Source organism: Macaca thibetana, chromosome X, assembly GCF_024542745.1.
Source record: "Macaca thibetana thibetana isolate TM-01 chromosome X, ASM2454274v1, whole genome shotgun sequence".
Taxonomy (NCBI): Eukaryota; Metazoa; Chordata; class Mammalia; order Primates; family Cercopithecidae; genus Macaca; species Macaca thibetana.
In genome coordinates this window covers 51,649,417-51,674,034 of record NC_065598.1, presented here as the reverse complement: position 1 = coordinate 51,674,034, position 24,618 = coordinate 51,649,417, and the positions used below count along the sequence as shown (strand labels likewise).

Here is a 24,618-nt window from a genome sequence, read left to right as displayed (position 1 = left end):
ACAGAGCTAGAAACAATTATTTTAAAATGTATATGGAACCAGAAAAGGAGCTCGGATAGCCAAGGTAATCGTAAGCAAAAGGAACTGTACTGCAAAGCTACAGTCATCAGAACAGCATGGTACTGGTACTGGTACAAAAACAGGCACATAGACCAATGGAACAGAATAGAGAGGCCATAAATAATGTCGCACATCTACAACAAGCTTTTCTGTTTTTCTGACAAAGCTGACAAAAACAAGAGGTGGGAAAAGGACTCCATATTCCATCAATGGTGCTGGCTAGCCATACGCAGAGGATTGAAGCTGGACCCCTCCCTTACGCTATATACAAAAATCCACATGAGGTGGATTAAAGGCTTTAATGTAGAACCCAAAACCATAAAAACCCTGGGAGAGAACCTAGGCAATACCACCCTGGACATAGGAGCGGGCAAAGATCTCACGACAAAGGCACCAAAAGCAATCACAACAAAAGTAAAAATTGACAAATGGGATCTAATTAAACTTAGAGCTTCTGCACGGCAAAAGAAACTATCAACAGAGCAAACAGACAACCTCCAAAGTGGGAGAAAATTTTTGCAGCACTATTCATCTGACAGAGGTCTAATATCCAGCATCTATAAAAAGCCTAAACAAATGTACAAGAGAAAAACAAACAACCCCGTTAATAAGGGGGCAAATGACATGAACAGACCCTTCTCAAAAGAAGACATACATGTAGCCAAGAAGTATATGAAAAACAGCTCAATATCGCTGATCACTAGAGAAATGCAAATCAAAACCACAACGAGATACCATCTCACAACAGTCAGAATGGCTATTACTAAAAACAGAAAAGAGCAGATGCTGGCGAGATTGCCGAGAAAAAGAAACCCACACACACTGTTGGCGGGAGCGTACATTAGTCCAACCATTGTGGAAAGCAGTATCGCAATTCCTCAAAGAGCTAAAAGCAGAACTACCATTTGACCCAGCAATCCTATTACTGGGTATATAGCCAGAGGAATATAAAGCATTCTACCATAAAGACACATGCACCCGGACTATTCACTGCAGCACTGTTCACAATAGCAAAAACATGGAATCAACCCAAATGCCTATCAATGACAGACTGGATAAGGAAAATGTGGTGCATATACACCATGGAATATTATGGAGCCATAAAAAAGAACAAGGCCATGTCTTTCGTGGGAACATGCATGGAGTTAGAGGCTATAAGCTCAGCAAAGTAACGCAGGAACAGAAAAGCAAATCTCACATGTTCTCACTTATAATTGGGAGCTAAATGATAAGAACTTATGAACACAAAGAAGGAAAACAACAGACACTGGAGTCTACTTAAGGGGGAGGGTGGGATGACGCAGAGGAGCAGAAAAGAGATAACTATTGGATACTGAGTTCAATACCCAGGTGATGTAGTCATGTGTGCAACAAACCCCCGTGACACATGTTTATCTATGTAACAAGCCTTCACATGTACCCCCAAACATAAAAGTTTTTAAAAATGTTACAGTGCAAGTCTATTGATGATCAATTCTTTCAACTTCTGTATGTCTAAACACCTATTTTAACTTCATTTAAAAAGGTATTCACTGAGTACAGACTTAAGAGTTGACATTTATTTCTATTTCACGATTTTAAAGATGGTGTGCCACATGACTTCTGACTTGCACATTGCTAATGAGAAGTGTGCTGTCATTCATTTCTTTGGACATCTAAATGTTTCTTATGTTTTTATCGGATTTTCTAGTTACTTAGGGGAAAGGATATATCTCTGGGAGAGCAGATAGGTAAAATGTCAGGAATGCGTCCCATGGATTCTCTGTGCATAGCCCCTTGGATGTACTTTAGATTATGCGTGGCAACATGGATGCATCTTGAAAGCACAGGGCTCAGTGAAATACTTGTATTTCCAGCCATGATGGATTAACAGGAACCGGATTTACCGTCTCGCCTAAATACGTACAAATCAAAAAAATTATAAGGCTTGACGTTATGGCACCACCTGCATATGGGACAGTGATCGCGGAGAGAAAGGGAACCTGACCAGGTGAGCACTCTGATCACCCAATTCCACCAACTTGTTGCCCAGATAGAGTTTGCAGGCTGCAGCACAGGGGAGCTGAACAGGACAGAGCCTGGCGGACAGTCTGAGTGAAGGAGACAGAGTTGAGAGCTCAAGAGGTCCATAGGACCAGAATTTGCCGGGAGTAATGGAGAGGAGACAGCTGCACAGAGAGGCAGCTCTGGAGACCCTTCAGAGCTAGCCTGTCTGGATGCAGTGTATGAGAAAGGGGGGAGTGGTGATCGATGACTCCCAGTTTCTGGAGTGAGTGGTTGTGTGGATAATGGTGCCATTTACTGAGATTGTGAAGATGGGTGGGGCGGGGGGATGTGTGAGCGTATGGGAGGAGTGAGTATACCAAGTGACCAGTTTTGGACAGGTGAACCATGAAGAGCCCTTGAGACATCCAAGTGGAGATGCCATGTGGGTGGGTGAATGTATGTACTTGGACCTCAAAAGTGAAGTTCAGACTGGGGTTGTAGATTTTTGGAGTGATTAGCACGTAGCACTTTCTGAAGGCTTTTGTTTGTAGGGTGTGTTTCTCTCCCGCAGAGGACATGTTACAGGGGAAGGGCTAAAGAGACACAGGCAGATGACAGGAGAGATTGATATACAACAGCTGGAGAAAGCCACAGAGACAGGCAGAATGGATACCAGTCAGCGGAGAGTAAAAGCTGCGGTCCTAGCAATACCTTCCATTCATACACAGGGGTTCTGGTGAGGCTGACATAAAAACAAATATAAAAATCTGCTACAAATTTTACAAACAGTCCAGGTTCGACTGCAGATGAGACCACAGCATTTTCTGCCTCAAAAGACATCCGAGCGGAGATGTCACATAGGAGGGTGAATGTACTATGCACTTGGACCTCAAAAGTGAAGTTTGAACTGGGCTTGTAGATTGTGGAGTAATTAGTCAGACACACAGGTGTCCGATTGTCCTGACGGATACCAGGAGGGTCTCAGCGGCAGCGTGATTGTATCACTGATAAGGAAGAGGCCTGACAATCTAAGCAGAGAGTGGACCCGGTGGAGCAATTCTCATACCTGGATGGACCCACGTAGAGCCGCAGAGGCGGGGGGCGGGGAGGGGAGGAGGTGGGGCTCTGTCTCCCTGTGTCCTGAATGCAGAGCATGAGCTTAGGCCTTCTACAGCACAAACCTTGCTTCTTTGGGACAGATGTTGGGGTGGGAGAGGTCTGTCACTCAAACGGAGGTGCCTCAGTCCCCAGGCCAGCAGGAGCAGGAGGTGGGCTTTGGAGTCCGGAAGATCCAGGCCCAAATTTTGCATTTTCTGTTTCCTGGGTCTGTGGTCTAGTTCATGCAATGTGTCTGTGCCTGAGCTTCCTGATCTGTCAAATGGGGGTGCTGACATCCACCTCCCAGCACTGTTGTGAGAGGAAGAAAAGCCCCAGCACAGATCCCTCTGTGACATACAAGCTGCATAAAGGGTAGCTGAGGAAGCAGATGTTCCCAGGACGTGTGGGGGCCAGAGAGTTGGCTAGTGGAGAAGCACACAAAGCGAAGTGCCATCCTCTGGCCATGTCCGTTTCGTAGCCCCGCAGGTTGAGGATTTCCACTTGTTGCAGTTTAGAGACCCAGCTTATTAATTGTGAGACCTCGCTAATTGTGACCTAAGGCGTCGTGCCGGGGAAACGGGGCATAGTGTATCCCAGACCAGGCTGGAGGAGTTTGGGTGAAAGGGCAGGGCAGGACAGAGAAGCGTTGTGCAAAAGTGGGGGGATTGAGAAGAGATGATTGGGTGGGTCGAGCTGCACTGCAGGGTATGAGTGTGCGCGCCCGCAGTAGGAGGAGGAGGAGGAGAGGTGAAGCGGGTCTGGCGGGAAGAGCGCCCCCACCCTACCTTCGACCCCACCGCCCACCCACCCGCGGAATCGCATGCGCACTGGAGACCTGGAGGAAAGGGCTTTTGTTGGGAAAGCGGGCGGGCTGGAGGGGTCCGCGCATGCGCAGGCTACCCAGCCGCGGGGGGTGCACGGAGAAAAGGGGCGGGGTGGTCCGGGCTGCTGTGCTGGCAGCAGTAGGCGAGGGCGCGGCTGCGGGGTTCCTGGTGCTGAGGACGGACGCCATTGGAGCCCCAGAGAAGGTAAGGATCCAGCCCCAGACAGGACCCGGAGAGGGCGAGTGGAACCCGACACGCTGCGCCCTCCCTCCGCCTCCGGATCTGAACAAAGCCCAAGCACTCAGAACCGGAACCCCATTAGACCCAAGGTCTAGATAGGAGCCCCCATCACCGTCAGACCCAGGCGCCCCGATCTGAGCCCTACTGAAACCGGAGCCCAGGATCCTCACCCCTTTAGCGGACCCCTGTGCTGCGAGCTGAGCTCCCTTGGAGCGGAGGCCCCACCCCCACCCCAATCACTCCTAGATTACTCGAACCGAGCTGACCGCTTGCCCCCTTCCTGGAGTGCCCAGTCCTCGCGTTTGAGATCTCCAGCGCTCCGATTGGAGCCTCACCTAGGTCTGAGGCCCCCACTCCATCCGCCTCTAGTGCTCTAGTCTGAGCCCCACCTAGGCCCCCCGCCCGGACCTAGCCAAAAGGTCCCTGGGATTCTGTTTGGCAGAGCTTGCCGCTTGCCGCTGTCCCCGTTGTCTGAGCTCTCCCATCTGCTCCCCCGTCATCCCGGTCCCCTTCTCTGGCCCTTAAATCCAAACCCTTTGTTTCTCTCTTCCCCAATGCATCCCCTTCGGGACTCTTCGGACCCCAGCCCTCCAGAACAGCCCCTCTTCAAATCTAGCCGCTGGGATGGCGAGTCTGCCCATCCTAAACTCCGCTTTCGGTGCGGCGCCTCCTGCGACCTCCTCTGTCCCTTTCCTTGGGCTCTGTCCCTGACCAGGTCTACCCCATCAGAAAGCCAAACCGTCTTCCCCCCACCTCCCCCCCTGCCCCCTACTGCCTAATATTGCCTAGTAACCTGATGATTGTCGCCCCTCACCTCCCGGGAGATCCCGCCTCCCATTGGATCCCGCCCCCTCCCCCTGCAGCTGCTTCACTCTCCCTCTCAGGCTGAGCTCTCATCTCCCTGGGACCCGCAGCATGGCTGAGGGAAGCTTCAGCGTGCAATCGGAAAGCTACAGTGTTGAAGACATGGATGAGGGTAGCGACGAAGTCCGGGAGGAAGAGATGGTTGAAGGCAACGACTATGAAGAATTCGGTGCGTTTGGTGGCTACGGCACCCTCACCAGCTTTGACATCCATATCCTCAGAGCCTTCGGAAGCTTGGGTCCCGGCCTTCGCATCTTATCGGTGAGGCCACCTGCTGGCCTGGGCCTTTCCCTTGTGAATGGGGGAGGGAGGAGGGGGGAGCAAGGAGGGTTGTGTGGGAAAGGACTGCCCAGCTTCCCCAAATCTTTCCTCCCCTGCTCGGAAGAAGAGGATTTGGGAAGGTCTTGGGATGTTCAGGGCTGACTGCTGGGAAGAGGCTGGCCAGCACAGGCAAGCTAACACAAGTGTGTCGTCGAGTGACCTGCCTTCCCCAACCCCTCTCTCTGGCCTTGCAGAATGAGCCCTGGGAACTGGAAAACCCTGTGCTGGCCCAGACCCTGGTGGAGGCATTGCAACTGGATCCGGACACACTTGCCAATGAGACCGCCGCCCGTGCTGCCAATGTAGCCCGCGCCGCCGCCTCCAACCGTGCGGCTCGGGCCGCTGCCGCCGCTGCCCGTACCGCCTTCACTCAGGTGGTCGCTAGCCACCGGGTGGCCACGCCGCAGGTCTCAGGAGAGGATACCCAGCCCACGACCTACGCCGCCGAGGCTCAGGGGCCCACCCCTGAGCCACCCCTTGCTTCTCCGCAGACCTCCCAGATGTTAGTCACCAGTGAGATGGCTGCCCCCGGGGCCCCAGTAACCTCCACAAAGTCCCAGACAGGCTCCCCGGCCCAGGAGGCTGCTACCGAGGGCCCTAGTAGCGCCTGTGCTTTCTCTCAGGCTCCGTGTGCCAGGGAGGTGGACACCACCCGGCCCAGCACAGCCTTCCTGGGTCAGAATGATGTCTTTGATTTCACTCAGCCGGCGGGGGTCAGTGGCATGGCCTTCCCACGCCCCAAGAGACCTGCCCCAGCCCAAGAGGCTGCCACGGAGGGCTCCAGTGCTGCCTCCGGTGTGCCCCAGACTGGACCTGGCAGAGAGGTGGCAGCCACCCGGCCCAAGACCACCAAGTCAGGGAAGGCGCTGGCCAAGACTCGGTGGGTGGAGCCTCAGAACGTTGTGGCAGCAGCTGCTGCCAAGAAAAGGCCAAGATGGCCACGAGCATCCCTGAGCCGGAGGGCGCAGCTGCTGCCACTGCTCAGCACAGTGCTGAGCCCTGGGCCAGGATGGGAGGCAAGAGGACCAAGAAGGTGAGATCCCCCTGCCCCCTGCCACCTCCACACCCCCTTGCTCCTGTCCTTTCCTTCTCCTCCCTTTCCTGCTCCTCTCCTCCCTCTCCTCTCCCCCTTCTTCCTCTCTTCTCCTCTTTCCTCTCCTTCTCTCCTCACCTCCCCTCTCCTCCCCTCCTCTCCTCTCAGCTAGTCCATGTTTCTCCAACACAAGTTTGCTGAGCATGTTTTCACTCCACGTAGTCCCTACCCTCAGGACTGGTGGGAGAAGAGGCTGGCTCAGTGCCTGGCACTTAGTAAGCATGCAGCACATGCCAGCCGCTGCTGGTACTGCTCTCATTTCCAAGAGCCTGCTACGGGTGAGGTGCGTGCGGGGCGCTTTGGCACGGGGAGCCTGGTAGCCCTGGGTCTCTCCTGTCTCCAATGATACAGTCCAAGCACCTGGATGATGAGTATGAGAGCAGCGAGGAGGAGAGAGAGCCTCCTGCGGTCCCACCCACCTGGAGAGCATCACAGCCCTCATTGACGGTGCGCGCTCAGTTGGCCCCTCGGCGCCCGGTGGCCCCGAGGTCCCAGATACCCTCAAGGCACGTACTGTGCCTGCCGCCCCGCAACGTGACGCTTCTGCAAGAGAGGGTAAGAAGCCCACCCTCCCCCATCTCCCTCCTCTCCTCCCTTGTGGGCCATGTCTCTGCCCTCACCCATGCCTTGACCTCCCCGCGTGTTCCTCCTTCTCCAGGCAAATAAGTTGGTAAAATACCTGATGATTAAAGACTACAAGAAGATCCCCATCAAGCGTGCAGGTAGGCAGCCTGTGCCCCCTTCGCCATCCCCTAGTCTGTGGGCATCCCTTTGCTTGGGTGCTGCGGCTGGTCCCCTCCGTCGCCACAGGACGGGCTCCTGGCTGCACCACCTCTCGGCAGGGTTGACCAAGGGGCTACAGCTCTATGACCCCTGCTCAGCCCAGGTGCTTTCTCCAACTCTTCCCCCTCCTGCAGACATGCTGAAGGATGTCATCAGAGAATATGATGAACATTTCCCTGAGATCATTGAACGAGCAACGTACACCCTGGAAAAGGTGGGTGCGGGATGGGAGTAGCTCTGTGGAGGAAGAGCAGGCATAGGGTGGGGCGACCCTGCAGCCCCTCAAGGCCCAGTCTCTGGAGCCATCTCTAACCTCTCCGACTCTGAGCTTCCACTGCACCGGCGGTTTGACTCGTGCTTCCTGCCCTTGGCTTCTCTCTCTCATGCTCTCTGAGTGTCTCGCCATCTTGCGAGGTGGGTCTCATGGCCTCTGCCAGCGTCAGCTCCCACAGCGAAGGTCCTCCGTGTGCTGTCTTCTTCCGCCCTCGCTCGCGAGTTTGGATTCCTTGCTGAGGAGCAGTTCTAACAGGGAATCACTGTCTGCCGGCAGGTTGCCCAGCATGGGGTTTGGATCTCACACTCTGTTTTCTCCCCCATGTAGAAGTTTGGGATCCACCTGAAGGAGATCGACAAGGAAGAACACCTGTATATTCTTGTCTGCACACGGGACTCCTCAGCTCGCCTCCTTGGAAAGTAAGAAAGGGAAAGCGGGTTGTGGCCTTCCTCGGTGGTGTCCCTTCCCTGCCCACACCCCTTCAGTGAAGCAGGAAGACGGGGCTTGAGTGCGGTGCACGGCTCCCACACACGGTGAGGGCTGCCTGGTGACTGCTGGATGAAAGGAATGATAGCCTGGGGTGAGGCCTTGCTGCCGTCAGGTCTCCCCAAGCTGCTGCCGGGCTTTACCCCCAAAGCTTCGGAGGAAAGTGGCTTGCCTCTTCCTCCTGCCTGCCTGGCCTGGACCCGGCAGAGCTGGCCTACGGGAGAGCTTCCTCTTCAGTGTAGGTCCCGATGTGGAAGGAGCAGGAAAGGTCTGGAGCCATCTCTGGACACACGTTTGCCATTTGCAGAGCTTCGGCTCCCTGCCTCACCCTGTCCTCTGCGGAACCCTGTCAGGGAAGTGTTAGTACCCATGTTATAGAGGAGGTGATTAAGTCTCAGGCGGAGGTGCGAATGGTCTGCCAGCAGCTAGTGAACTGTGCCTGTCCTGGGAAGAGTTCCCCTCAAGCTGGGAAACCTGAGAGAGGCTAGTTGGGAGAGCCTGGTGGTGTCTCTCAGGCAAATAGCTGCTACACAGGATTTCTCTTTCTACACCTTTAGAACCAAGGACACTCCCAGGCTGAGTCTCCTCTTGGTGATTCTGGGCGTCATCTTCATGAATGGCAACCGTGCCAGCGAGGGTGAGTGGCTGGACCTGCAACTGGGGGGCTGCCCATAGTCTCATCTTCTGGGTGCCAAACTCTCGTACCTCCTCTCCCCTCGCAGCTGTCCTCTGGGAGGCACTACGCAAGATGGGACTGCGCCCTGGGTATGATTGGCCTCTCCAGCTCCTCCCCTCGGTGCTATCCTCTGGCCAAAGAGGTCCCGGGGATTGCAATAGCCTGGTGGTCTGGCGCAAGGGTGTGGGGCGCCCTGGGCTCGGTAGAGAGCAAAGGGTCTCACCGGGGCGGACGGGGAAGCAGTGCCGGACGCTGCTCGGTCCCCTCTCTGCTCTGTGGCCCCAGATGACATCTAAGAGAGACAGTCAGAGTCAGGAGCTCCATCAAATCCCTACCCGGGGCATCCCTGACCAACAGTCCTCTGGCCTCTGCTCCATGCCCAGGCCTCCACGGCGACTCCCCGTGGGCTGGGAAGTCATAGTCATGCTAGGGAGGGCCCTTGCCACCGCCTCTGCTCATGGATTCCTTTCCTTGCCCTCAGGGTGAGGCACCCATTCCTCGGCGATCTGAGGAAGCTCATCACAGATGACTTTGTGAAGCAGAAGTAAGTATCACCTGAGCTAACTGCGACTCTCACTCGAGCATCCCTTGTGTGCTGGTCTGGCTGAGAAAGCAGTTCCCTATCCCACATCTTCAACTGGAGGGATGGGTGCCTCTGGCCTGGGAGTGAGTGGCAGTGGGGGTATGCGAGCGTGTGGGGAGCCGAAGGTCAGGGGGGTCTTGGGAAAAGGGAGGGCACGTCACCTGAGAACACGGGTGTGGGGTGTGATAACGGCCACCATCTCCTTGAGCACCTGCCCTGTAGACTGACACGAGAGTTCCCCCTGGTTTACACCTAAGGAACCTGGAGCTCAGAGAGGGGACGCCTCTGAGCGTGGCTCCCAGCTGGTAAGGGCCTCAGCCCGACTCTCCTGATTTTCAGGCCAGGGCCCACCCTCTCCCCGTCCCTGGAGGACTTGCCAACGCACAGGCGCGCGTGCACACCAACAAAGGGTCAGGACTTGAGGAGGATGCCTGGAGCACGCTTCTCCTGGCTGACTGTTTCTTCCTTTCCAGTCGTTTCCTCTGGTGGGCCTCTCCAGGGCTCCGCCGGGGTGTGGCCAAGACCCTCAAGGTGGGGTGTGCTCAGAGCAGGCGGCCTGAAGAATGGCTCCTCTGTTTACAACACACCCAACAGGAAGCTGGGGCCATGGTGATGAGGGGCACAAACTTGTGGCCTCCCTACAGACAAATGCCCTACATGTGGCCCCCCTGCACCTCCGCATGGCTTCCAGGGAGGACCAATGGCAAAAGGCTTTGAAGGCCTCACTTTTGCAGGCAGAAGTCCTGGGAGTGGGTTTGGGAATGAGTGAAGGGCTGGAGGGGCAGGGCAGTCCTCTTCCAGGAGCTGAGCTGCAGCATCGGGTTGAGGAGGGGCCCCCTGGAACCCATCCGTTCAGCAACAGGTCTGCTTGGCTAGAAGCAAAGTTCACTTTCCTCTCATGCCAAGGTACCTGGAATACAAGAAGATCCCTAACAGCAACCCACCTGAGTATGAATTCCTCTGGGGCCTGCGAGCCCGCCATGAGACCAGCAAGATGAGGGTCCTGAGATTCATCGCCCAGGTAAGGGAGAGCCTCTGTCGGGTGCCCGGCACCGGGGGTGGTGCTCTCCATACCTTGCTTGTTTCTTGGTCGAGGCCTCCTTCCCATTACCCCATATTCCAGTGAGGGTACCGAACACTCACAGAGGCACCTGAACACCCTACGCAAGGTCACAGATGGGGTAAAATCCCAGGTCTGGCACAGGATAGTAGGAGCCCCTGATCCCTGTGGTCCTGATTTTGCCGTCATTGCGCAAAGCACACGGGATGGGGTGAGGCGGGCCGTGGGTGCTCAGCCACTGTGGGGTAGCTCTGTGTCTATGCTTGCCCTTTTCCTCCACAGAATCAGAACCGAGACCCCCGGGAATGGAAGGCTCATTTCTTGGAGGCTGTGGATGATGCTTTCAAGACAATGGATGTGGATATGGCCGAGGAACATGCCAGGGCCCAGATGAGGGCCCAGATGAATATCGGGGACGAAGCTCTGATTGGACGGTGGAGCTGGGATGACATACAAGTCGAGCTCCTGACCTGGGATGAGGACGGAGATTTTGGCGACGCCTGGGCCAGGATCCCCTTTGCTTTCTGGGCCAGATACCATCAGTACATTCTGAATAGCAACCGTGCCAACAGGAGGGCCACGTGGAGAGCTGGTGTCAGCAGTGGCACCAATGGAGGGGCCAGCACCAGCGTCCTAGATGGCCCTAGCACCAGCTCCACCATCCGGACCAGAAATGCCGCCAGAGCTGGCGCCAGCTTCTTCTCCTGGATCCAGTAAGAGTTTCAGCAGAGAAATGAGACTCTGCAGGAGGGCTGCGGAGGGGGGTGAGATGTCAGAGGGAGGGCCGGGATGGGGGCGTTGCGGGCAACGGCAACAGCATGGACGGACACTTATTTTGTTACGTATATCCCTCCCTGGTTCGCATGTGTCCATGGATGTTGTCACTTTGGTTTCTTGTGCTTTTACAGGCACCGTTGACGAACTGCAGCGATCTTACTGGCCGAGCCAGAGTGCCTCCTCTCAGATTCCTTCTCGACACAGCACCCTAGGCAGCTTCTTCCTGTCAGTCAGAGGTGGCATGCAAGATGAAGCTCTCTTTGCTCTTCCTGCTTTCATTTTGTGCTTTTCCTTGCGCTTTCATGTTTTGGGTATCAGTGTTACATTAAAGTTGCAAAATTAATTTGGACGTTTCTTCCTTTACCTGCACACCCGGTGCTATACCTGGCCGTGCTTGGGCTTGTAGCAAGGAAACTTCTTCAGGCTCTCTGGGATAGGTGGGCCCCACCTCTGCCAAAAAGACCCACAGGGACAGGTGGGATGCTGGGAGGTGCAGAGGTTGGTTACACTTGAGTGTGCGACCAGGAGTTTGGAGAGGCCCCAGTGCTCACGGTTATGTGATTTTCTAGAAGCCTTCCTTGCTCAGCAGCCCCAGGGACATGGCAAGGGGGGCAGCCAGAGCGGGGGTTGGGTGGAAGACTGCAGCTTGGTGCCACTGCCCCTCCCGCCGAGGGACAGGGTCCAAGGCTCTCACCAGGATCCACCTCCCACACCCCCTCCTTGGAGACGATGTTCTGGAACCCTTGGCTCATCATCCACACAGTTCAGGACCCCGTCCTCGGTACCGAGTCTGACAGACAATGAGGTGGGCCCCGCAGTGATGTTCGCAGCCCTCCAGTGGGTAGAAGGAGGGGCCGTGATTGCTGAGGGAGCAGGATGTAATAAAAACAACGCACGGTGCACACGTACACAGCCCCTTGCCGGCCTGTTTGGGGCTTCACAGCCCTTCTCCCCCAGCAGCAGGGCTCTCCCAGTGAGGACACCACCAGGCCTACCTAGATCCTGGTGTGTTCAAGGGCTGGGTGACGTCTGGAGGGGTCTGAGGTAGGGCTGCACATGCTTCAGGTACAAGACAGTGAGGGCAGAGACAGTTTGGTCTCCTGGGAAGGGCTCAGTGGCAGGCAGGGACAGTGTCCAGGGCTTTCTGGAGTTCCCCGGTAGTGTCCAGGGCTTGGGAGGACAGAGCCCTAGATAAGGAGGGAAAACATAGCAGTGGAAGGCTCCCTGCCTCCCACTCCCCACCCAGCCCCAGCTTCTGTTTCCCCAGGAGGGGCTGCCATCTCCACCATGGCCAGATCCTGACCCAGACCGGGCTGCCTAATTTGGGAGGCCCAGTGGAAAATGAAAACATGAGTCTCCTTGTCAAAAACTATGAAGGATTTCAAAACAGCAACAGCAGAGCATGGAGCCACATAGGGAGCCCTGGTGAGCGTTGGACTGCATTGGTTGCACACCCCAGAAGCTGTCCGTCAGAAAGGCTTTGGGTGGGTCTCCATATTGGCTGTCGCTGTGATTTCTGCTTCTCTGGTGCTTGGGTCCATGCTTGGCAACACTGACATTCTGGGACTCTGACAGAAATCCAGTCCCAAAGCTTTACTGGAACACACACACACACACACACACACACACACACACACACACAATGGAGTCCCCTTCCCTTTATGTCTCCTGGTCTGTGGTCTGGGCTGTGGAAGAGATTAGGGATGCCTGGGACACCACCCCTGGCATCATAAATTTAATGCTATTTGTCCAGGACCTCCCCAGACACCCTTGTGCACATAGCGGGCACATGCCTGTCCTTGGATCAGGGTGGGGGTCGTCACCATAAGCCACAGGAGTGAGTTTGAGCACTGTGTGTGGAAGGCACTTGAGATACGAAAGCTCCACCGGAAAGGAACAAGAAGCAGCCCTCAGAGGCAGGGTGCTGGCCAGGTCACGGCCTCCTCAGGCCTCCAGGCTTGCTGGACACTCCCCCTTTCACGTCACCTTGCAGCGGTGGGGCCTCACCAGGGACCCACTCCCCCTACCCTGTAGGGGCAGCGCTGAGGGCACCTGGGAAGAGAGGAGGAGAGCAGGGAGGCAGGAGCACCTTGGTGGGAAATGGTGGTGGACTGGACTGCGCGTCCTGCAGGAGGGTCAGACCGGCCACCCTGGAGATGGCCACCACCTCACTCACATGGCAAACAGGAGACCCAGGCAGGCTTCCCTCCTGCCCCCAGCCTGGGACCTTCTGTAGACCCCACACCGCAAAGGCCCACAGTCCATGTCAGCAAGTGTTTTCTGAGGCCCTGCTGTGGCAGTGGACAGCACTCACAACCTTCTCCCAGCCAGGCCTGCTTCTTCTGATCGCTCCTGTCCCACGCCTGGCGATAGACGAGCATTGGTGCATTCGCTCATTTCCAGTTATTGATATCATGCATAAAGTTGTTCTGAATATTCATGTACAATTTCTTGTCTGGACCTATGTTTCCATTTCTCGGGCAAGCCCGAGAGGTGGGGGCAGTAAGGCCATTTCATGGTCTCAGCCAACTGAGGCTCCGAGAGGGAAGACGCTCTCCCCAAGTCACACAGCCAGGAAGTGGCAGAGCACAGACTTGAACCTGGGACCCTCTGAGGTCGGGGTGCGTGCACTGGGCCCTGCTGTGGGCCGCTCCTGCCATCCAGGGGCTCGCAGTGTCCTGGGGGTGATAAACCCACCTGCTGGGCACTCTCTCCTGACACCCACCCCCTCCCGCCCATGTGCACATACCGCTCCCCATCTCCCTTCATTGCGCATGATCGCCACCCCTCACGGCTTCCCTGAACGACAGGTTCCACCCTAGGTTTCTGAGGCCTGCCACTGCCCTCCCAGCCTCCTGAGACATCAGGTTGGGTGTTTTCCTTCCTGGGCATCCACCCTGCTGCTCCTCTTTGTTTTCGTCGTCATCAGGCCCTGGGCCAAGGGCGTTTTGCCCACTACCTCATGACACCCTCAAAGATCGTCTGAGCTACTACTGTGCATTTGACGAAACAGACTCAGAGAAGGGAGGTGACTTGCCTGAGATCTCTGACCCAGCTTTGCCGCTGCCTCCACTAGTGACCTTGGCCCAGCCTCTTCTCTTGACCAGTTGCATATCGTTTGGTGTGGCATGTGAAGAACCATTCACATGGTTGGCACATTGATTATGATTTGTCATCTTAATACTGAATTATAAGAGTGCTTTTTTTGCGTGCAAACTTTTCCATTGTCGGGTAGTATATATTGCAAACATTGCCACAATGAATGGTTTGCTTTTTCATTTCTCTAATGATGAAAAGCCAGATTTCTAAATTTGATGAAATTCACTTAACGTGTTTTTGCGTGGCTATTGCTTTCTGTGTCATAGCTAGAAGAGTCCTTCGCCTACAGCAAGTTTTTCAAGGCTTTATCCTGAATTCTCTTCCAGAGGTCTTATGCTTTAGCTTTTGTGTTGACATTTAGGATCTTCACAAACTTCAGAGGTTCGAAATCATACCGATTATCTTTTCTGACCACAATGGAATGAAACTAGAAAGCAATACCAGAAGGAGAATTGAAAATGTCACAAATAGGTGGAAATTACAACACTCTCTTCAATAACCAATGGGTCAAAGAACAGACCACAAGGAAATTAGAAAGCATCTTGAGACACATGAAAATGAAAACACCACATACCACAACTAAGGAGATGCAGGGAAAGCATAGTGTTAAGAGGGAAGTTTATTGTGGTAAATGCTTACAGTGAAAAAGAAGACAGACCTCAAATCAACAGCCTGTCTTTATGTTTCGAGAACTAGAAAAGGAAGAACAACGTAAACCCAAAGTTAGCAGAAGGAAGGAAGTAATAAAGATTAGAGCACAAATAAAGGAAATGGAGAATAGACAAATAATAGGGAAAAAAAAAACAGTGAAACTAAGAGCTGGTGTCTCTGAAAAGGTCAACATAGGTTAAGCAGATTAAGAGGAAAACAGAAGGGTCAAATAACTAAACTCAGAACGACGGAGGGGCATTACAATTGATACTACAGAAACAAAAAAGATTATAAAGAGAAGACCAGGAACAACTCTACCCCAACAAATTTGATACTCTAGAAGAAATAGATAAATTCTGAGAAACATACACGCTGCCAAGACTGACTCCTGAAGAAGTAAAAAATCTCAGCAGATCTCGACAACTCATAAGGAGACTTAACCAGTATTCATCAACCTCCCAACATAGAAAACCCCAGGACTAGATGGCTTCAGTGGAGAATTCTACTAAACATTTAAAGAAGAATTAGGACCAGAAACATACGGACACACACACACACACACACCCACACACACTTCCCAAAAGAATGTTTATGCATACATATTCAACAAAAGCCTAGCACACCGAGTTCAACAGCACATGAAAGGCCCATGACCACGTGGGATTTATTCGTGGAATGCAAGGAAGTTTCGATCAATGAAAATCAACTAATTTAGTGTACGGTATCAACAAAATGAAGGACAAAACCACATGATCGGCTCAATTGATGCACTAAAAGCATCTGACAAAAGTCAGCTCCCTTCGTGACAAAAACACTCAAACTCCTTGGAACAGAAGGAAACAACCTCAGCGTTACAAAAGTCCTATATAAAATACTCACTGTGAACACTGTACTAGATGCCGAAAGAGTGAAAGCTTTTCCTCCAAGATCAGGAGCAAGGCAGAGATGCCCGCTTTTGCTACTTCTTCTCAACATAGTCCCGGAAGTTCGGAGGGCAATTAGGCAAGAAAATGAAATTAAAAAGGCATCCTTTTTATTTCACTTCATTTTATCTTTAGAAAAGGCATCCTTTTAATTTCCTGTTTTCTAAATAACCCGTAGCTCAAGGAAAACATCACCAATGAAATCACAAAGTATTTTGAACCTGATGAAAACTTATGGGATATATTTTAATTGTCTAGATTGCATGAAAAAGAAAGACACAACATTTGCATCTTTCCCAACCATGCTGAGCAACAGATTAAACCTGAAGAAAGCAGAAGAAATGAAATAACAATAAAAGTACAAATCAGTTAAAGATAAAACAACACAACCAGAGGTGGTTTTTTGTAAAGATGATGTGATTAAGACATGCCTTGTGTGGGCCTGAACAAAAAGGAGAGAAATAATGAAGCAACCAGTGTCTGGAGTGGCTAAGAAAACATCACTATGGGCAACGAAGATATTAAAGAGATCATTATTCAAAATCATGAACAGCTTTATGCCCACAAATGTGACACTTTGGATAACAAAATGACAGAAAACAGACTAAACATCTGAATTGTCCTACAAATTCTAAACGGGCGGAATCTGAAGGAAACAACAGCAGCAGCCACAAGAACCTACAGACTCTGATGCCGCCACCGATTAATTCTACAAAACATTTGTGAAGGAAAGAATGTCAATCTTACCTTCTTGCCAGGTAACATAAAAAAGGGGAAATGCTTCCCATCCCATTTTATGAGGCAAAAACCTTAAAGGGCATGGTAAGAAATGAAATGCACAGGCCTATCTTTCACATAAGCACAGAAGAAGAAATCTTGGATAAAGCATTAGCAAAACAAATCAGTTAAATCTCCAAAAATGAAAACGTATCACAAACAAGTCGAGTATTCTAGAAATGAAGCGGTTCAGCGCTTGAAAAATCTATCTCTCAGAAGTAATGTGTGAAAGAGAAAAAATAGGATATTCCCTACAGATGCAGGAAGGGTATTTCATGGGTTTGATTTTTTAAAATGACCACGCACTTATGATAAAACCTCTTAGCCAACTGCAAATAAAAGGAAACGCTCTTGATTCAGTTGGAATATTTTTTAAAAGCCTCCGAAAACAACGATACTTACTGGTGACATGTTGACAGCTTTCCCTCTGAGATCAGGGAAAAATAAATAAATAAATAAATAAATAAATAAATAAATAAATACAAACCGCTACATCCACTGTCACCACTTACAGTGCCATGAAGGAAGAAAAAGTAATCAAAGCAGTCCTGCAAGCACAGCCTTAAATGCATAAGCATGTCAACCAAAGGACATCCTTGTGAACATGCACCACAATAATAACACTAACACTCCAGCGCTGGAAACTACTGAAGAGTCCATTAGAAATAAAAGGCACGAATAAATTGTGGCATTGTCATACAATTCAAAATACTGCGCAGGAAGGCAAAGAAACGAAATTCAGCTACACAGCACGACAGAAGTCAATAGTAAGGAGAAAAACCTTACTGAAAAACCAAGAGAAACCCAGATTATAAAATATGTACTGTAAAATATGTACTGTACTGATTCTACGTACGTGTAATGCGTTCACAAACAGGCGGGATTATCTTCAAGTGTTAAAAGTCACAAGAGTGGTTAGATTGGCCGAGGTGGAAGACAAGAGTGACTGGCATGAGAGTGCTTTTGAGCTGCCAGCAATACAGTACACCATTTCTTAACCCAGATCGTAGGGGATCAGATGTCCCTGTGGAACCATTTACTGAGCGGTACCTTCATTTTTCATGCAACTCCATTTTTGTATTATATTCCACTACAATGTACATAAAGATATTTAAATGAATACAATCCCAGGAATGTCCATAAACAATGGATTCTTCAGCGAGTTGTATATTCTCTGACCACAATGCCACAATGGGATCTAGAAATCAATAACAAAAGATCATTACAAACCCCCATATGTGTTTGTAAATTAAGAAACATCCTCCTTAGTAACCCATGGCTCTAAGAAAAACTAACGTTGAAATGAGAAAATGTTTTGAGCTTACGAACGAAGCAAACTCCAGAGGTCTTTGCCTGCCAATATTACTAAGTCTCCTCTCTAGGGAAGTTTAGATTACACAGGAAGACTCTCCTGCGTCTCTGAGAAGGGGCAAGATGCCAGCAATCTGGACGCCAAACTCCAGCGGAGGTGAGGGACTGCAGATTGCTGTAGACAGCAACAGAAATCCCTACGCTGGGTTGGGATGTATGCCTTCAAGTGAGTCTGAAGTTCCAAAGCCCATAAATCTGCTGGTTCATGCTGTGCAGACAGTACATTTGTCCTCCAACTCCCAGAGTTGGGGGGAGAGTGATTTGTCATGCTACGAGGAGCTGAGAGGGGATCTGGGTGTCTAAGTGATTTTTAACTACACTTTCTAGAGCAATCATGCAATTTACAGCCCCCACCATTACCAACAAGATGCAGGGATACACGGCAATGCCAGTGTGGCAGACAGTTGGAAGGTCTGGTGAGAGGGGTAAGTCGGTTGCTTTCCGGCTGTCCTCACTGCCAGTTGATGCTCAAGCTCTCTTGGCAACACAAGTGAGACCCTGTCTCTAAAAAAGCAAAACATTAAAAAACAAAAAAATTAACATGTAGTCCCAGCTACTCTGGAGGCTGAGGCTGGAGGATCCCTTGAGCTCAGCAGCTCGAGGATACAGGGAGCTAGGATCGTACCACTGCACTCCAGCCTGGGCGACAGAGCAAGCACCCGCCACGCCCTCCAAAAGGATCAAGCTCTCTTAATCAGCTAAGTCAGATGTCACTCACCTGTTTCCTTACCAGCTTCTGCTACTTTCTTTCTTTTGTCTCCTCAGCCAGTTTCTTTGTCTTTATGGGGTAAAGCCTTAAGAAAGAAGGATGCACCCAGGAAAGAGGGAGGGGGAAGAGAAGGGAGAAGTGAAGGTGAAAAAGAGAAGAGGTGAGTGAAGTACATGACCAAAGGTGCCCTGGGGAACCTGGGAGCAAGAACAAGGGTCCCGGGGCGAGTTGAAACTACCCCTCGTGCTCTTTGGTCTGTTGGGTGCTCCGGTTGCAGGGAATGGGCATCCGGTTGGACTTCATGAGAACTCACACTTTGGGGTGTGGAGGGCAGGACACCATGAGAGGAGTCCCACCCTGCTGCAAAAGATAGAAGAGGAGAGTTGTCCCCAACATAAAAGGGAAGGCAGTGACAGAAAGAGGCAAGCAGAGGATGGTGGATGGCAGAACAGAGACTATCATCAATGACATTTTCTTCACTGAGCCCACCCCAGAAATGAGCTCCCTTCCTGTGCACTCTCACAGCACTCTCACAGATTCACCTTGTCGTTGAATCTCATATCACTGATGATAATTTGCAGAGGAATAATTAAGTTGGTGATTCACTTTAGGATGTACTGCCCTCCGAGGCTGAAAGCTAAACACATAGGGCCCACGTTACGCCCAGTGCCACTTAAGGAACTAAGGATTAGTCACTGGGTAAGTATCAGGGGAAGGGAGGGTGGGGAGGGTGAGGGGAAGGAACGGCGTAGAGAGAAGGAAAAAGCAAAAGGAGGGGAAAACCAGGGAGGACAACATGCGAAAGGAAAGAGGGAGAGAAAGGGCAGTGAGGGATATGGGAACTCGGAGGGAGGACAAAGGGAAAGACAAGGCATGGAGGCGAGAGAGCAGAGAGGGGAGATGAGGGGTGATGACGGAGGCTGAAGTGAGGTAGGAAGAGAGAGGAAAGAGGAAAGGAGTGTAGAGGAATGGATGAGGGAGTAAAGAGAGAGGAACAAGGGGAGAGGTCCTTTACCAAAGGGTGATTGATGAGCGGGGGGCAAGATGAAGGGGCAGTGAGGGAGAAAGGGTAAGGAGGAGAAAACTGCCAGCGTTGAGAACTCTACTGTGCCTCTGGAAAGAGGGGATCCCCATCCCAGGTCAATCTGGGGCTCCCTGTGGGACTATCTCAGAGGGAGGAGCTGGATAAGCCAAGAGCAAAGGGTGCACGGGACCGCTCTTGCCTGGCTGCATGTGTCATTCGGGGCCTTCCCACCCAAACAGGGCGACCGGTCACATCAACCGCCACCTCTGATGAATCCAAGCTCTGCACCGGATCCTCCTTTACCCTGCCTGTTTCAACAAGCAAATTTAAGGGAATCACTCCCCTTCCTGGGATCCCTCCCTGACTGTATCAGTTGCAACCCCTTTCACGGTGGCAGAGACCTGGCCTCTCCCACAAGAGCCCTACGGGCCAGCCAGTGTGATGCACCGTACATCATCTCTGTTCAGGATGAAGCCTGTGTGTGTGTGTATGGGGTGGGAGTGTGTGTGTGTGGGGTGTGTGTGTGTGTACTAATAATCGCAGGGATCAATACCTCTGTGGGAATTGTGAATTCTTTCGATGTGACTGCCTTGCTAGAATCCCCTCTCCCAGGGGCCTTTATTTCAAGGACCAACTCTGCTTTTCTCCCACAGCCCAATGAATGCATCAGACACTCAGCTTCAGTTCCCATGGCAACAGGGGCTAATGGTCTAGAGACTAAGGATGAGACAAAGACAAACGCAGAGAAATGTGCGTGTTCTGTCTTCCTCTGAGGTACGCAAGCCCCTATTCAGGGATTGAAAAGAACATTTGCTTTAGTTCTACCCTGCCCTCCCCTCAATGCTGGGTGGAGGAGGGCAGAAATGCAGACGGGCCCGATATGAATCCAGAATTTCTACATCCTCTCAATGCACCTGCACGGCTTGGAGACAGGCTTGTTTGTCCCCGAGCCATCATGTTACCAACAATGTATTGTACCTGTAAACCATGCCTGTGGAACCTAGGATTCCCGCTACCCCAACTCACTTTCCTCTTTCCCACCCTCTGGCCTCTATCATAGTAGCGGAGTTTTTTCAGTCATTCCGATTTTCTGACAGAAAGTTCCAGCCAGCCCGATTTCAGAAGCGCTGTCTCAGAAGGGCTCCCTGATCCTTCCTGCCAGAGTCACATAGGACACACCTCCTCCTTCTTCTCCTCTGTGGCCTGGGAGACCTCCGCCCATACCATGGGACCAGTTCCTAGGACTCCCCCTTCCTGCCACACTCCTGTTCCGCCGAGCCTTGGGGAGACTCCAAGGAGGGAGGTTTCTGGTAGTCTCCCACTTCTGGAAGCAGCCCAACTAATGAGAGGCCTCTTCCCTGCCCCTCTTCCTGAGAAGCCCACCACCTCCTGTGTATTGGCTCCCCTTACCAGAGGCTGGACAAACAGGGTGCCAGGCAAGACATGAGACGTCCCACACTATAAATTTGTGATAAACAACAACTCAAAAGCTGGGCAAATGCCCCCAACTTCCCCTCTCTTCTTTCCGTCTATTACAGCAAGTCTCAGAAGTCCCTTTGTCCAGCTGTACTCTCCTCTCCTGGGACCCAGCCGCCCTCCATTTCCCATGTCCTGGAACCCCTCAGTCCAAAATATCTAAAAAAAACTCCACTTCACTGCAATGGTGCAACCCACACCCATAGCCATGCCCTACGCCAGAAGGAACCACATGAAGTCCTGCCCATCTTCCCGACCTCCACGGATGTTGCGCGACATCCAGTCTCCTCTGGGTCAGGGGGTTTGTCTCATATGCACTCCTGAGTGCTCACCTGCCAGTGACTCCCCTGTGTTTCACACCCCTCTCAGGGGATCTCAGATCCACTCGGCTGCTGGTCTCTGTCTGGATGACCACGACCAGTTTCCCTTGGAGAAGGACCAATGGGGAATGGCAATGCCAGGAAGGCAACGCTTCGCTTGTCTGCTCTGCTCCTTAAATCCCCAAAAACACCACTCACAGGACTGTAGACGCTATGCCAGTTACAGACTTCAGTGAAGGATCAGTAGTGACTACATGAAATGACAGTGGAACAAACTACTGGCGAGCGATGGCTAAGTATCCATGCTGCTAGAATCCAAAAAGAATCACCCACCCCCTGCCTCCCACGGAAAAGATAAGATCTTCTGAGGACATTCCATTTCCGGTGAATTCCTGTTCATGGCTTTTCTTCCGGTTTTGAGCACTGCCCTTTTCTCTCCCTGGAAAGGAGGAAGTCCCCTCCATTAATCTGCTTCATTGTAGGGATTTCTTTATTTCTCAGTAATGGGATCTGTCTATCTCTCCACCTCACTGTGAACACATGAACAGCCAGAGACAATCCCCAAACACTAAGGAGCTATGAGTGTCACATAATCCCTCACCTAGCTCTGTGCAGTGGCTCACACCTATAACCCCAGCTATGCAAGACACTGAGGCAGGAGGATTGTTTGAGGCCAGGAGTTGGACACGAGCCTGGTCTATGTAGCGAGACCTCATCTCTAAAATTATAAAAATCGAAAAAATTAGCCTTATATGGTGGCACGCATCTGTGGTCCCAGCTACTCGGGAGACTCACGCGGGAGGATCACTTGAGCCCAGGAGTTTGAGGCTGCAGTGAGTTATGACAGCACCACTGCATAGAGCTTTGGGAGGCTACACTTTGAAGCCATGAGTTCAAGACCAGCTTGGGCATCACAGCGAGATCCCATCTGCAGAAAAAAATAAAATTAAATTTAAAAAATTAAAAATATCTCTGACCGATACATTTCTCAAAATTTGAATTTGTCAGTTTACATTAACCTTCGTTACTCAGCCTGGATCCTGTGGACCTCAAACTTCATTTTCTCATCCTCTGGACATGTCTGCCCTGCCAATCCCTCATTCTCAGTTTGGCCATCCCCGGGGATGGAGGTTATCAGTATGGCTTTAACTGAGAGCATGACGCATGGGGCTGGTGGCTCATATTTTCAACAAAGTCAGCCTCTCTGGTTGATCCTATCTTTACCCTTCACTGTTTCACAGTTTGTATTCCTGCAGATGTCCACTGTTTCTCTGCATCTTCACATTCTCCTGCTCCAGCGGTTATTCCCATCAGCATATAATTATGCTCCACTGTCCTCCATTTTAAACAAATACCTTCCCTTGGCAACACTTCCCTACCAGCTGTTCTCCTACATACCTGCTGCCTTTCACAGCAAAACTTTTCTGGTAAGTTGTCTGAACAGGTTGTCACCACTTCCTCATCTCCACCTCCGATGTCTTGCATGGCCTTCTGTCCTCCAATATGCTTTTTTTGTTTTTCATGCTCTTTAGTAACTTACACGATGTCAAATCCAATGATCATCCCTCTGACCTGGCTTGCCCTCTTAGTAGCATTGAACGTGCTGGCCACTATCGATCTCTTGAAATCTTGTGGATTCCATGAAACCATCCTCTTCTGGTGATCTTCCTTCCAGGATAGATCCTATTCTTTGAGTTATTTCCTGTCTCCTCTTCTTCTAAACTCCTCTACTTGTTGATATGCTCCAGATTGTGGCCTTGTTTCCTCCTTTTCTACATTTTTTCTCTAAGAAATTTCCTTTCACTTTATAGACGTAAATAACACCTACATCTGCCACCTCCTGTATCCATCAGTATGTTTGGTTAGAAACAACAGAAAAACACTCACGATTGCTCAACCAAAAGAAAAAACCGGCTGCAAGAATACCAGGTTGCACATGGAATCAGTAAGAGGGCTGCATAACCAGGATTGGAAAGCAGGTAGGATTCATGGGAGTCTGAGACATAAAAACAATCACGAAGGGCATGCCTGAGAAATAGCTTTGTCTTGACATGGTTCTTGGAACCTTGCTACTCTGCCAGAGAGGCCGCTTTGGAAGCCTCCTACCACATTTAATTTTTCAGCCTTCTGGAAGTCTTCGTATAGGTTTCATTTTGTAATAATTCAAAAATATCCCTCCAACTTGTATCCTAATATATTAGCACGTATGTTAACTTAGGAATAAGTTATGAACATTTTGAATTCCTTCAGCGATTCTTTCCTCCTTCGTTAAAAGAAACAGCTTTACTGAGATATAATTCAGATACCACAAAGCTCACCCTTTAAAAGAGTACAGTGCAGTGTTTGTTAGTATATTCAAAAAGTTGAGCAACTCCCATTCTGTAGGTGGCCTTTTCACCATGTTGATTGTTTCATTTGGTTCGCCATAGGTTTTTGGTTCGGCATAGTCTCACCTATCTAATGTGGCTTTTTGCTGCTTGTGCTTTTTGTCATATTCGAGAAGTCATTTCCAAGTCAAATGCCATGGAACTTTTCACCTATGTTCTCTTCTAGGAGATTTATTGGAAAAGATATTTGAAAAGGATATATATGACAAAGGATTAATATCCAAGCTATACAAGGAACTCCTACAACTCAATACCAAAAAAGAAGACAACAAACTGACTAAAGAATGGGCAGAAGACTTGAATAGACGTTTCTCCAGAGAGGACATGCACATGCCCAACAGTGTATGAAAAAGTGCTCAACATCACTACTCATCAGAGAAATGCAAATACAGACCACAATGAGCTACCACCTCACACTTCGAAAGATAGCTATTATCAAAACAAGAAAGAAAAAGAAAAAAAAGAGAGAAAGAAAGAAAGAAAAGAAAGAAAGAAGAAAGGAAGGAAGGAAGGAAGGAAGAAAGAAAGAAAGAAAGAGGAAGAAAGAAAGAACGAATGAAAGACAGAAAGAAAAAGAAAGAAAGAGAAAGAAAGAAAGAAAGAAAGAAAGAAAGAAAGAAAGAAAGAAAGAAAGAAAGAAAGAAAGAAAGAAAGAAAGAAAGAAAGAAAGAAAGAACAACAAGTGTTGTTTTGGAGAAGATGTGTAAAAATTCCAACACGGGCACACTGGGGTAGGCACGTAAAATGGTGCAGCCA

The 24,618-nt window shown here is 50.8% G+C and overlaps 1 protein-coding gene, 1 long non-coding RNA gene, 1 other non-coding gene and 1 pseudogene across 3 annotated transcripts in view; 3 read left to right on the top strand and 1 right to left on the bottom strand.

The window, feature by feature from the left end:
- The window catches only part of LOC126946501 (melanoma-associated antigen D4-like), a 526,225-nt gene extending 514,757 nt beyond the window's left edge, over nucleotides 1-11,468 (top strand). The window contains 14 exon segments of the mRNA XM_050776892.1: nucleotides 4,121-4,172; nucleotides 5,093-5,333; nucleotides 5,588-6,316; nucleotides 6,319-6,426; nucleotides 6,838-7,041; nucleotides 7,145-7,208; nucleotides 7,404-7,483; nucleotides 7,871-7,962; nucleotides 8,587-8,666; nucleotides 8,752-8,794; nucleotides 9,187-9,249; nucleotides 10,195-10,309; nucleotides 10,631-11,061; nucleotides 11,257-11,468. Of these exon segments, the coding sequence (XP_050632849.1) occupies nucleotides 5,124-5,333; nucleotides 5,588-6,316; nucleotides 6,319-6,426; nucleotides 6,838-7,041; nucleotides 7,145-7,208; nucleotides 7,404-7,483; nucleotides 7,871-7,962; nucleotides 8,587-8,666; nucleotides 8,752-8,794; nucleotides 9,187-9,249; nucleotides 10,195-10,309; nucleotides 10,631-11,061; nucleotides 11,257-11,266 (2,229 nt within the window). The 5' untranslated portion in view covers nucleotides 4,121-4,172; nucleotides 5,093-5,123 and the 3' untranslated portion in view covers nucleotides 11,267-11,468.
- LOC126947040 (small nucleolar RNA SNORA11) lies at nucleotides 9,822-9,949 on the top strand. The gene has a single exon (XR_007722891.1). It is a non-coding gene; the product is annotated as a small nucleolar RNA SNORA11 (small nucleolar RNA).
- A 5,796-nt stretch (nucleotides 11,469-17,264) lies between the features above and the next one.
- Nucleotides 17,265-20,330, bottom strand: LOC126946602 (uncharacterized). Its single transcript, XR_007722715.1, has 5 exons — nucleotides 20,233-20,330; nucleotides 18,894-19,015; nucleotides 18,665-18,740; nucleotides 18,307-18,450; nucleotides 17,265-17,773 (listed from the first exon to the last, which is right to left on the bottom strand). It is a non-coding gene; the product is annotated as an uncharacterized LOC126946602 (long non-coding RNA).
- On the top strand, nucleotides 19,089-20,452 carry LOC126946582 (putative uncharacterized protein FLJ39060; annotated as a pseudogene).
- Nucleotides 20,453-24,618: the final 4,166 nt, after the last annotated feature.